General features: G+C 38.9%; 3 protein-coding genes and 1 pseudogene across 3 annotated transcripts; 2 read left to right on the top strand and 2 right to left on the bottom strand.

The window, feature by feature from the left end:
• Positions 1–269: 269 nt before the first annotated feature.
• LOC114164529 lies at positions 270–817 on the bottom strand (annotated as a pseudogene).
• LOC114164520 lies at positions 671–5,073 on the top strand. Its single transcript, XM_028049234.1, has 11 exons — positions 671–1,365; positions 1,961–2,064; positions 2,160–2,777; positions 2,859–2,984; positions 3,070–3,599; positions 3,684–3,765; positions 4,004–4,126; positions 4,208–4,336; positions 4,431–4,534; positions 4,618–4,708; positions 4,798–5,073. Exons 5-11 carry the CDS (start codon positions 3,115–3,117, stop codon positions 4,900–4,902), a joined length of 1,119 nt encoding a protein of 372 aa, XP_027905035.1. The 5' UTR covers positions 671–1,365; positions 1,961–2,064; positions 2,160–2,777; positions 2,859–2,984; positions 3,070–3,114; the 3' UTR covers positions 4,903–5,073.
• A 4,585-nt stretch (positions 5,074–9,658) lies between these two features.
• On the bottom strand, positions 9,659–11,023 carry LOC114188399 (protein FAR1-RELATED SEQUENCE 5-like). The gene has a single exon (XM_028076987.1). It carries the CDS (start codon positions 11,021–11,023, stop codon positions 9,659–9,661), a length of 1,365 nt encoding a protein of 454 aa, XP_027932788.1.
• Positions 11,024–11,543: 520 nt separating this feature from the next.
• LOC114188391 lies at positions 11,544–12,355 on the top strand. The gene is made up of 4 exons (XM_028076980.1): positions 11,544–11,787; positions 11,870–12,006; positions 12,086–12,187; positions 12,284–12,355. Exons 1-4 carry the CDS (start codon positions 11,544–11,546, stop codon positions 12,353–12,355), a joined length of 555 nt encoding a protein of 184 aa, XP_027932781.1.
• Positions 12,356–12,825: the final 470 nt, after the last annotated feature.

The following is a 12,825-nucleotide window of genomic DNA, read 5'->3' as shown; positions in this document are numbered from 1 at the left end:
AATAAAACTTTAACCTACTTTAATTCCACTTTTAGAAACTTTGTTAAGTTTGGGGGAAAAAAATTGTGAAAAGGTAATTTTTTTTTAATAAAATAATAATGCAACATTTTACCTTTCAAAATTTGGATGATTTTTTTAGTGGAAGAGCTACAACAAGACCACTTTCGCAGTTATAGTTACTGCCTTAATTGTATGGCTCCACTTTTGCAGTTATTGGTACTACCTTGATTGCAGGCACCTTGCGGAAGAGGCATAAACATGGTGAAAGAGTTGAGTTCCTCTCTCCTTACGTCAGGTTGCATGCTGCAGCCATGAGTTCTCGGGCAAAGCTAAAAAAATAAATAACCTGCGATTCCTCTTCAGCAAGCAATGGATGATTGAAACCACAACAGAGGTTCATCTACTGGTGCGATTGGCGCTGTGTGACGGCTCTGACGCTGCTGACATCGGCACCAGGAACTAGTTTTCCCTTGGTGGAGTTAAATCTGACCGGAATCTCTAGCATCTTCATCATCTCCAATTCGTCCTCGTTGCCCTCAGCTTCTCCTCTGTTCTCCTTTTGTTTTTGCTGCCACTCCTTAGTGATACCATCCACGAAGTCTGACACCGCTTGTTTCGTCTTTTTGTGCTCCTCCTCCACGAACTCTCTCTGGTGGCGCATCCTCGGAAGCTCGGGGGTGGGCGTCCGATGGTAGCTTCACGAGTGGGAGCGGTCACTTTTCTCTCGCTCGCGGTCGCGGTCGTCCTTGTCTCGTCTTCGTTATCTTTCTCTGTCCGGAGTTCAGTCACGGTCACGTTCACGCTCACGGTCCGTCATAGTGTAGAGAGGAGGTTGAGGTTCGTTGTTGGCTCTGGCAAAACCTGAACGGTGATCGTGGCCAGTTTATGGTCGGATGCGTAACAGAAGTTTATGGCAGACGCCAATTGTTACGACAAAAAACTTACTGTTGTTACCAAAACAAAAAGGATAATGATATTCCAACAAAATTTTTTGACAAGGATTTGACACAGCTGACGTGGCAGGGGTTTTTTTAATTTTTAAAAACTGAAAATGTATCTTCGCACGTGCAGCCAAGAGAGAAACAACGCTTATGTTAAATGTCCTTTAGAGAGAGAAAGTTAAGAGAAAAAGGGGGGGAATTGAGGCGGTCTGTTGTGCAGTTTGAGAGTGAAGAGAGAGAAGGTCGAAAGTGAGGCAGCGGCAACCATTTCGCCGGTGAGAAAGTGGAGGGTCGTTGTCGAAGAAATTGGATACCGTCCCTACCATCCAGAAGACGTCATTTTTGAAGTGGGTAGTGTATTTGGAATTCTTAATCGACGCTGCTTGGTCGGCGACAGCCGTGTGGTGGTCGTTTGTGTTGCATTGTAAGTTTCTTTTCCTCCCATTTCACATTTGCTTAATGTGTTGGTTGATGATGAAGTTTTTCTCCTTATCGTTAATTTTTTTAATTTTTTTGGGAACAAGTTGCTATTCTACATGTTCGTTTTTGATGTTGTTGGGGAAAAGTGATTTGGTGGTGTTAGGATGAATGTTAGTGTATTTTTGAGGACCCATTTTTGTTGTTGGGTGTTGTCTGTAATAGCGGTTTAGGTACTTCAAAATTTGGAACAAACCACATGTTTTGTAAGTGCGTATGTGTGTTCTCGTTTGTTTTTGTCTGTATTGTTAAATTTTTGGCGGTTTCGTCATTTGTATTTGATTTCTAGGGTTTCCATAGTGGGAGGTTAAAAATGTGAGTCTGATCAACCATGTGATGTATTTCGTGTTGTGTAAGATATACAATCTGCTTTGTGATTACATCCCCATAATGTTGGTTTGGTTACTTTAGAGTTCTCCTTTGTGTGGCAGTTTCATTATTGTCATAAAACTTTTGCAGTAGATAACCATAATTGTTGGTGATTAGCAAAAGAAGAAGAGAAAAATATTATGTGTAACCTTTGAATATCATCTTCTTTTCAGGTTGTTTGAGGGTTAGTGAAAGATCCTTTGTCCATGAAAACGTATTGGCCGGAGTAGTTTGTCATCACAAAGTTATGGCTGGTGAATGTGGATTGAATGAGAAGGTATTTTTATGTTGTACTTTGTAGACTGGATTGACAGGATTTTTTTGTAAAAATGTTAATAAAGTATTAATTTTTTAAAATTTTTTGAATGTTAGGCTCGATTGCGTACTTTTTGTCAGACAAAGTGGATTGGCCAAATGAATGGGATAATCTTAGATAGGCATCGCGAAAGGATTCAGGGTACACCATTCAAATGGTGTTTGGACATGCAAGAACCATTAAAGATATGTAACCCTCTTTTGCTTGAGTTATTGAAGCGTTGACTACCTGCTCAGGAATCTTTTCGTGTCATGCAACGGTCAATCCCGTTTACTTGTGCGGACATTTGCATGTCTTTAGAATTGTCTGTTGTTGGGTTAGATGTAGATTTTGATAAAACTGTTTGTGGGGTAGTGGGTGGACTTTTGCAAGACAAAATAGTAACTGTTAAAACCATTATTGAAATAATTCAGAGTTTGGTAGGTAGTGATTCTAATGAAGTTGATAACGTTTGTCGTTTGTACATATTTGTTTGTTTTGTTGTGTTTTACTTTCCTAGAAATTCAAAAACAATTAGTAACATACCTTGTAGTGTTTTAGATGATATAGATGGGCTGTCCAATTACAATTGGGGTAAGACAGTTCATAGTTTTTTAGTTAAAAGTTTAAGTCGGGCGTTTCTGGCACTTGGGCAGGCAGAGCTTTGCTTAAGTGGTGCATCACCAGTTTTGCAGGTACAGTAAAGTTCATTTACTAAATTATGTTGATCTGTAGAATGTTTAAAATGAAATAATGCATCATGTTGTTTTTTGTAGATTTGGGCTGTAGAAAGACTTTCATTGGGTGGCCCAGAATTGCAGTTAATTTTTCCGAGAATATTGGCGTGGCCGGAAGTTCACTTCAAGTCAAGACGGATTGAGAAGTTGTTCCAGAAGAGCAAAGTATTTTTCCTGTTCAGCGATTTGTTTTTCATACCATTTTTTTTCTGTTGTGAAACAGTAATTTTATTGTGTGCATGTTCATTAGATATGTTTGGAATGAAGGCTAAGAGAAGAAGACAAGCAAAATATTATGATTCGTGAAGCGTTGCAACTTGGTGACGAAGCAAAGTTTGAAAAATCGCATGTGGATATAAAGTTGGCTTCGACAAAAGTTCTGCTGCAGAGGCTGAGAACCCATAGAACACGGCTACGGATGATGAAGGACGAAATGACTTTGATGCGCGAAGAGATATCATTGCGATGTCATGGTGGAATTGACAAGGGTGTGCAACATGGGGAGGGCAACGACAGTTATGAGGTGGAGGTGGAGGTTGGAGAGCGTGACACTGATGAACAACTTCCTGCTGATGATGGAAATGTCGTTGAAGGAAGTAGTCGTGTTGATGTGGGGAAAGGCCTTGATGTCAACCGTGCATCCCATGGAGGCATTTTTGGTGAAGTTGAACCGCTTCAAGCCATAGTTCCCTATGTTCCACAACAGCCACGAATGACTCAATTTAAAGTTGATTACATGAAGTTGTATAGCAGTATAACGGTTTTTGGTGTACCAAACAGGTATTAGTTATATTTTAGTGTATTACAGTTCTTATTTGGTTATTTTTAAAAGTTAGACATTTAATTACGGAACTCTTATTGCAGGGTGGTTTGCAACATCAATGGTCAAATTCTAGGTACGAATGAGTGTTGGGGTTTTGGTCCTGGAAAGAAGGTGGACAATATGGTAAGAAGATTGTTTATAACATTTCAATCCGACAATTAAACGTCAGGATTAGTAATACATACTATTCTTTAGGCTGTTCTATTTGCTGCGAGCACAATGATGTTCTTTGAACGACGTCGATATAGTCATGTCAAGAGAATACATTTCAATCCTTTATATACGGTAAACAAAATGTTTGTTTAATTTGCTATGTTGGTTCAGATTATTTATAATCTAATCATGTATGTTATTATTGTAGACGCATGTACTGACTGACTCACGGAGGATGATTGTTAAGAGACGTCAATGGACATTGAGAGACTACGGTGCCTACTTTCGTGCAGGACTGATTGTGTTAGATGACATTTTGTCTGCTGATTTTGTGAGATTTAATATTTAGGATGTTTTTAATTTTTTGGTCAATGTTTGTAGCTTAATTGATGGTAGTCATATTTTGTTGTAGTTGTTTGCTCCAATTGTGAATGACGATCATTGGTGGTGTTATGTCGTCAATTGTAAAGAGAAGAAGTTGTACGTGCTTGATTCGATAGGCCACTCCAACAAAAGTCGTAGAAAAATAGACAACGCAGTTGTAAGATTACAATATTGTGATATTGGTTTTGTTTAGGTTATCACATATTACTAGTTTGTTAACTTAATGGGTCGTTATTATTCTGACACTGTAGGCTCATAATATGGGATTACTTTTTGGGATGTTGATGAAGTGTTCGGAACATGACTGCCCAAAATTTGAAGTTCACTGCGACATAACTCCCATTCAACCGAACTTGTGAGTTTATCATTTGTTGTTTAATTGCACTGCAGTTTGGTGATGAAGTGTGTTTATTTACATATATTTGTGGTGTTGTTTAGATACGATTGTGGCATTATTGTTCTTCAAATGATGGAGTTGTGGGATGGTCAGAAGCAATTTGATGGCAATAGCATGCCTAATTACACTAATGTAAGTTGTGGTTAGTCCACGAATTTTTATTATAAATGTTGTTCAATATTGATGTATTTTCATTGACATAATTGTGAGTTGTTCTGCAGGAACAACTTCAACTGATTAGACAGCAATACATTTGGCGTTGGATCCTAGATGTTGACAATATCTACAGGCAAGAAGTCCTACAGTACTACAACGCGCTTTTATAGAACATAGGTGTGCATTGAAAAGGATGGGTGGTATAATGTACGCTATGAACTTTTTTAACATTTTTTGGGAAGGCCATTAACTTGTTGTACAAATCAACTTGTAGAGTTAATGACAACACAATCCTACCTTGTTGATTGATAGTTGTATAGTTGTTTTAAAACATTAAGGTCTAGTGTTAACAGTCTTTTTCAATTAATGAATGTTGTGTAGTTGAATGAATAGTGTAAATGAGTATTTAAATTTTGTAATATGTTGTTTATATTGTGGGATGACCACAAGGACCCACGTCAGTCCATTTATATGCTGCAGCTACCAATAATTTTATACTGTGGAATGTGTTGATGAGAATTTTATGTCAGCTTACAACAGCGGGTTCAAATGGTTATGAGTTATTGCACAACAAATAGGAAAAACCGCTGGTTTAGTCTCTAGTTAATGAATGCAATATATATGTGAGGACATTGAATATTATTAACATTAAAAAAGTTTGCCATTACTCCCCACATATGTATGTATAGGTGGCCATATATGCTTCAAATGTTTTTTACCCGTTTCTGCTGTTGACAATGCACAAAATTAATCCAATGCAATGGTTATTACTGTACTGGACTTTGTGATTGACGTTGTGATTGACTTACATGATGGCCATTGCTCGACTAACGCGATTGATGAATACTTTTGATTCAACGTGGAAGTACTATAGAAAAATTTCAACTATACTCCCCACATAGGGGCAAGTTACTCCCCCTTTTTTGTTACAACTTTGTACTTGGGGTCCATCGAGGCTACACACCAATCAGAGATGGGTGATGAGAAATAATTAATTTGTTAACGCATGACAAATGAATAAGGTCTTCAGAATAGTGTTTAGTGAATATTGAAGCAGTATTGGAAAAGGTCAGTTGTACTCCCCATTTAGGTACGGCTAACTCCCCGCTGTTGTATCAGGTTTATCTTTAACCTTCTCTGGGGGTCGAGTCATATGAAATTAAATTATTTTAAAATGTATAACGCTTGTTTGTTAACCAATGAAATAGGAAAAACGGTTGACCAAATTTTTTTTTCGTTGTTGTCCACGTCCTGCACTTCTGTTCAGAAAACTCTGCTTGAACTCCCCAGGTACAGCTTCCTTGCTCCCCACATAGGCGTCTGGTGTTATTGAAATTGTGTGGTCATATTAAGTCCACCCAGTTGCGGACATTGAATTGTGATTGGTGTATTAGACGTCGTGAGTGCGCAAGAACATTGTCAAAGGTCGAAAGAGATTACTTAAGAATAATTTATGTTGAATGTTGAAGCAGTGTTGAAAAAGTTATACTGTACTCCCTAGTTACCCACGGCTAACTCCCCGCTTTTGTACCCGGTTTAAGTTTGGGGTCTTCTGTGGGTCTATTATATGAAATAAATTTATTAGAAAAATTGTAACGCTTTATTGACGCAAAGGAATTTATTTGTTAACCAATGAAATAGGAATAACGGTTGACCAAATTTTTTTTTCGTTGTTGTCCACGTCCTGCACTTCTGTTCAGAAAACTCTGCTTGAACTCCCCAGGTACAGCTTCCTTGCTCCCCACATAGGCGTCTGGTGTTATTGAAATTGTGTGGTCATATTAAGTCCACCCAGTTGCGGACATTGAATTTTGATTGGTGTATTAGACGTCGTGAGTGCGCAAGAACATTGTTAAAGGTCGAAAGAGATTACTTAAGAATAATTTATGTTGAATGTTGAAGCAGTGTTCAAAAAGTTAAACTATACTCCCCACTTACCTACGGCCAACTTCCCGGTTTTGTACCAGGCATAAATTTGGGGTCTTCTGTGGGTCTATTTACATGAAATAAATTTATTTGAAAAATGGTAACGCTTTATTGACGCAAAGGAATTTATTTGTTAACCAATGAAATACGAATAATGCTTAAGTAACAACGACTCCCATCTATCGACTTCAATCACAAATAGGTAACTCTAATAAATCAGTGTCTAAGTGAATGACTTAGGAATGAGGTTTGTAACATAAAGCCAATAACAAAAACAAACAGATCCAATAGGTGGGAACAAATAATTAACTTTCTTGGATAACATAATTGTTCAAACAACATAGTGATAGATGCGACATTATGAAATTAGTCTAAATTGATGGACTTGGCGACATCACAATTGCATCCATTGATGAAAACCTCAATTATGCAATGTTTCTGAACATGGTCAACCTCAAACACAAGTCTGTCTCCTTCCTTCAATTGATTGTCTACACAGAACTGCCTCCACCCTTGTCCAAACTTGGTTGATCTCTTATTCCGGGAAACTAGCAGTTTGCACTCTACTCCGCTTCTTGATGCCAAAAGGTAAACCACATCCATTTGTAGGCTTCTTATGATGTCACCAAAACGAACATTGAGGTCCTGCAAACAATGAAATAACACAAGTACACATGGAGTCAGATGAGGTCACATCCAAATTGCAGTCCCAGTTTTGAAAGCAACAGATAAGAAGTTAAGGAATAGATACTACCAGATGGCTAGCTTGTGCCTGAGATTTCGTCAACTTGACAGCATATAGGGCTGTCCCAGGGTGCGTTGCAGCACCTAACAAAAATGACTCCTTATTCTGTGGTTCGCATAGGCCCACAAAACATGTTATTTGAAAGCGATTGCCTCCAACGTAACGAAGCTGAACATATGAGTCGACTAATTGGTCAGTGTATATGTTCTCTAGGTCTTTCCATCCATTGGTTAATTTTGGGTTCAACGTATCCATGTTGTAGGTGACCACAAAGGTGTTCCCAAAAGTATCAACTAAAGTCCATTGGTCCTGCAGTTCGTTTTCAAATGCCGCAGAAAAATGTCGATCGACATACGCGAAGTTCTACATGCACAAATAAAACTTCGAACCCCATTAGAAAAGAATTTAGAACCCTACAAAGATTGAAGACATGGGCGAATATAACTGAAAGGCATACCTGCCCATGAATGTTGATGGTGGTGAAAGTCCACAATACCGTCGTCTCTGGAAAGGCTTGTGTTCGAACATTGTTTTCCCCCATACTTTCACTCAAATTTGCGGCCATGATCTGGTGGTGCTTAAATTGTCCTTAACTATGAAACGAAATCTCAACTTTGTTGCCATTAGGGTTCGGGTGTCACAATAAATAATGGTGGGTAGGGGGTTATCAAAAGTCGTGTCCGTTTAATGGGAAGACCTGAGGGGTTGGAAACGGATACACATATTCCTTTCAACGGTCAATTATGGATGAGTCATAAATGTATTCAAATCACAATTGTGACCGTGCTGCCCTTGTGTTAAACTATGAACTGCTCTGTTTTTGTGTTTAACATGTAATTAAGGTCAATAATTTAAATTTTCAAATGGGATTTATGAACAACTAAACAATGATACCAACCACTAACTTCATAATCATTTATAATTATGCAATTAATATATTGGTAACATCAAAACCCCAACACAATGAAAATTTTAATGTGGGCACTGTCGGATACCAATTAAGCACATGTAATACCCAAACACAATGAATCCACTGTCATCATGTTTGTGTAGTTCATGCGCATCAAATTGGAAAACAAAAAGGACGCACAAAAAAGAGTTATCCTACCAAAAAACAATTCATCACCACACTTACTAATCCACGGAAACCGAATGACGTCTTCCTTGTCAAATGAGTCTCGTGGTAGATACTTGACTGTTAACAATCTCTGCCTCCATACATGTCAGCAGCGACATGAAACCACTGTTCGGAATGTATGGTCCAATCCTGGCTTCGTCTGTCATTTGGGTACATTGTGAGTCTAAGGGCACATCCACGTCAATAGGTTCCTGGTAATCATCCCAAACACGATTCTTGAATACATAACCAACCAATTTAAAATAAAGTATAATCATACACCTACATGAATACAAACCTGTGAAGTTCTTTGTGACTTGTTTTTGGCCGCACTCGTTTTCCTTTTCTTTGATAGCTTTTCAACTGTTGATTGTAATCTGTTACTTCTCAGTCTCCCCTTCCTCTTAACATGTACTGGGCTGCGAACATTACTACAGTTCGTGACACCTGCATGTTGACCGCTATTGTCTTCAATGTGACCTTGTTGGGTAAGTAAAAAAGGATTAGATTTGGTAGGGACACCTAATCCTTCTGCAATAGAATTCAGCTCATTCCACAACATCGTTGATGAAGCGTCAGAGTCACATGCCACCTCCGCTAAATCGTAAAACCTCTTGCATAAGATTTTATATCTTTGCATCCGTGGGTCGTCATTACTTCTATTGTATCCCGCTATTATCACACTATGCCTCCTCCTAACATTTTTGGACCACCGATGGAGAACATATTTTTTTGGCACGCACTCCATGTCTTCTTGTCCAAGAGTCAACAAGCTGTGACGACACATGATGCCCCTAAACTCAAACAACATACAACTACATTGGATATTTGTTGTTAGTGTGTCAAGCACAACATCATGCATTCTGTGGTATTTTTTTCCCTCCCACAACCACTCTTCCTTTACGGTATACTTCAGCAGACATCCGTCTTCGAACACCCTTTTCACGAAACAATTAATCTTTCCCCTAAATTCGTTTTGGACCTCCGCAAATTTGGCGTGCGTGTACTCTAGTTGAAATTGCCTCTCAATAAGAGATTGTGATCCACATGCAACTGTGGTATTGGATGAAGCAAAGTCAGCTTCAAATTCTTTTTCTGCTTTTTGCCGTAGTGCATTGTCGTATTGCACAACAAATTGTTACAAAGTAGTTCCCGAATTAATGAACCCATCAAAAAAAGCATTCAGGCCTTCACTCCTTTGGGTGGTTGACATGCCAGCCCAAAACTGACTTTTTAGATAGCAAGGAACCCAATGATGTCTCTCGTCAAACAATGTAGTGAGCCAGTCGTTTGTGGTCAAATCATATTGTCCAATAAATGCATGCCATCCCAACTCAAACTCACCCATCGTGATTGAATCATACACTAGTCTTTTCAATTCAGTCTTGATAGATTTGTAATTTGTGTAACCTTGCAATTTTTCCGGCACTTTTTTCATTATGTGCCATAGACACCATCGATGTTTGGTATTTGGGAAAACTTCTCTAATTGCATTAAGCATTGCCTTACATTGGTCGGTAACAATTCCTTCCGGTGGTTTGTTATACATGCACCGAAGCCACAATTCAAAAATCCACACGAACGACCTTGTGTCTTCAGCTGATACTAGACCACAACCTAACAAAATGGAGTGTCCATGGTGATTAACACCTACAAAAGGAGCGAAAGGCATGTCATATTTGTTGGTCAAATATGTGGTGTCAAAAGACACAACATCACCAAAATCCTCAGATGCCGCTCTACTGCGCGCATCGGCCCAAAAAACATTGCATATACGGTTGTCTTCGTCCATGTCAATTTCAAAGAAGAAGTCGTTGTTTAATTCCCGCATTTTTGAAAAATGTCGTAGAAGGGCCTGCCCATCCACATCCTTACACAATGATCGCCTTTGTTGACCAATGTAGTTGCGAACATCACGTTCAATGAAGTTAACGTGTTCATATCCACCTGCTTCAGACACAAGAGACCGGAAACTTTTGTTAATTCGGACACCAGCGTCATCGTTAGTCTCAACAGTTTGCCTTGAATGCATATCAACTTTACGGTTGCCCCGTATTAGCCTTGACTTCTTCGGACTAATGTCATGACTGTGATCAGTTACAATGCTCCTTATGAACCATTGTCCGTCTTTCTTTGCTGCGGTGATTGAAGCTTTACACTGTTTTGCTTTAGTGGGGACGGTCTTCAATTCTGGAGGAATAGCGGACATATAATTCCCCTCGCGTGAACAGACCAACTTGATGTAGTTGATTTCATTATCTTCGCCCCGTGCTGAAGTACTGGTGCGAATACCAAAGCCGCTTCTAATACTGTAATTTTTATAAAATTGTTTTACATCATCTAAGCTATCAAAACACATGTGTACTTTGGGTGGAATATCATCTCCGGAGTCATTGTGAGGCAGACCACTTTTGACGTGTACTTGTTCAGGCTGCTGATTTGGTATATGGATTTCGAAATGTTCCTCCAAGGCGATGTCATCTGCTGAGTGAAATGGCTCCATCACCTGAATGTTGTGGTAAATTAAATGCCTACAAATGACAGACATTAATATTTCCACCAACTTCACCTCCGAATGTTAGGGCTGTATATATTTTATGTTCCTTCAAAATAAACGTTTTGTAAACTTGAACCCTAAAAACCAAATGACACACGGATGCCATCTTCTACTTATTGTGATACTGCACACATTGTGCTTCATTAATGAGGATATGGAACAGGTCTGAAGGACAAAAAAATTAATTTTTCAACATAATGGTGAATGACTTACTTGCACTGAAGATTGCCACCAATATAGCTTTATGGTGATGTCCGCAGTAATGGCTCATCCGTCTTTAAGTAGCTGGGCTCACCATTATGAGACATCAACACAAAGCACCACTATATTCATTCGTTGCAATTCTAAAGGATCGACGAAATAAGGTTTCGAAATTTCTTTTCCTGTAAGCGTACAAGTGCTTTTTCTCGACCTTGTATTAGTGGGTTCAATATATTTTTTGAATTTGGTCGTACGTTGTTAGGTAATGGAACCCTGGCAAGGACTTGATGTTGAAGAGCAGGATTTGGAGTCATTCGTGAAAAGAGGCAACTCATCAAGAACACTGATTCCAGGACCTGCGGGAAATGTCCAAGCAGCAATGATTAATCAGGACAGTGAACAACCTGAAAGCACTCAAAAATTTGCTCTGGACATTGCCTCCGCAACTTACGAACGAGATTTCAAATCGAATCCATGGTTATGGGCAGAGCAGTTCATAAAATTCCATGGTATTCCGTTACTGATAATTTTAGATTTGTCAAATTTATTAGTTAACGAATGACATTTGGGTGAAAAACCTGATTTCTGCAGGGCTACTGAAGGAAGGCAAAATTGAAAATGCAACCCAGTTAGGAAGTTGCAAATGCACAACCATTCTTCCGTTTGTGGCATGCATTGTCAAACAATGTAAGCCTAATGGGCTAGGAGATATGCAAATATATATAAAGGTAAGCATACAAAACACAAATTTGGTATTTTTGGTTGACGACATACTTCAAATAATATTTTAACTTAACACAACAATAGGATACCAGTGCGACGGTGTGGGCTAGTGTCCATAGGAAGGTGCTGCTCAATCCAGAATTCGGACAAGACCTCACAGTGGGGGCTGTTTTGCTGTTGCACACAGTAAGAACATATGTTGTGAACCTAAAACAGTGAATCATATTGGTGTTTCAACATTCTATAACAACATTTGTGTAAGTTTAATACTTGTTGTAATAGGTTGCCGCATTCAGTCCCCGTCCGCGACTTTGCTATGTCAACATTACAGTACGCAACATTGTGAAGGTGTGAATCACAATCTAAAACATTGTCAACGAGATACTGTCATTTGTTACGCACACCTTGACTTTATATACATTTTTTTACTCTGTGGTACTAGATCTTCAAGGCAGATATATGTTAACCAACGGATGAGCTTATCCATGCCACTAAAAGGCCTGACATTGTCCTCCCCCCATGCATGGATCCCAATATTGATGAGTTATTGCGAAAACTTGTAAAACCCTCCATAGTGACCAAGAAGACTGACCATGGCCAAGGTTCCTCTGGCATTGATGGTACCTCCTCAAGCACTAACGCTGCGCAAACAAATGATTCGTGAAAATATGTGACAAATAACATGGTTGTGGTGCTTAGTATCTAATTTGCTTTATTTCCAGTACGATTTTCTTTGTTTCGTAGTCTGTGCGTTATATTTTGTGTGTGTAATTTTGCTGCTTAGTATTCATCGTATTGTAGGTCGTTTCAAGAGTTGAAGTGAT

This window comes from Vigna unguiculata, chromosome 1, assembly GCF_004118075.2.
Source record: "Vigna unguiculata cultivar IT97K-499-35 chromosome 1, ASM411807v1, whole genome shotgun sequence".
NCBI classification, from domain to species: Eukaryota; Viridiplantae; Streptophyta; class Magnoliopsida; order Fabales; family Fabaceae; genus Vigna; species Vigna unguiculata.
The sequence above is the reverse complement of the archived record's forward strand: the minus strand, read 5'-3'. Positions and strand labels throughout refer to the sequence as shown.

Bases quoted from the DNA above. Each gene is read 5' to 3' on its own strand.
- LOC114188399 (XM_028076987.1), bottom strand. From the start codon at position 11,023: ATGGAGCCATTTCACTCAGCAGATGACATCGCCTTGGAGGAACATTTC.
- LOC114188391 (XM_028076980.1), top strand. From the start codon at position 11,544: ATGGAACCCTGGCAAGGACTTGATGTTGAAGAGCAGGATTTGGAGTCA. The intron at 12,007-12,085 runs GTAAGCATACAA...ACACAACAATAG, and splicing joins ATATGCAAATATATATAAAG to GATACCAGTGCGACGGTGTG. The intron at 12,188-12,283 runs GTAAGAACATAT...TTGTTGTAATAG, and splicing joins CTGTTTTGCTGTTGCACACA to GTTGCCGCATTCAGTCCCCG.
- LOC114164520 (XM_028049234.1), top strand. From the start codon at position 3,115: ATGATTCGTGAAGCGTTGCAACTTGGTGACGAAGCAAAGTTTGAAAAA. The intron at 3,600-3,683 runs GTATTAGTTATA...CTCTTATTGCAG, and splicing joins GTTTTTGGTGTACCAAACAG to GGTGGTTTGCAACATCAATG. The intron at 4,709-4,797 runs GTAAGTTGTGGT...GTTGTTCTGCAG, and splicing joins GCATGCCTAATTACACTAAT to GAACAACTTCAACTGATTAG.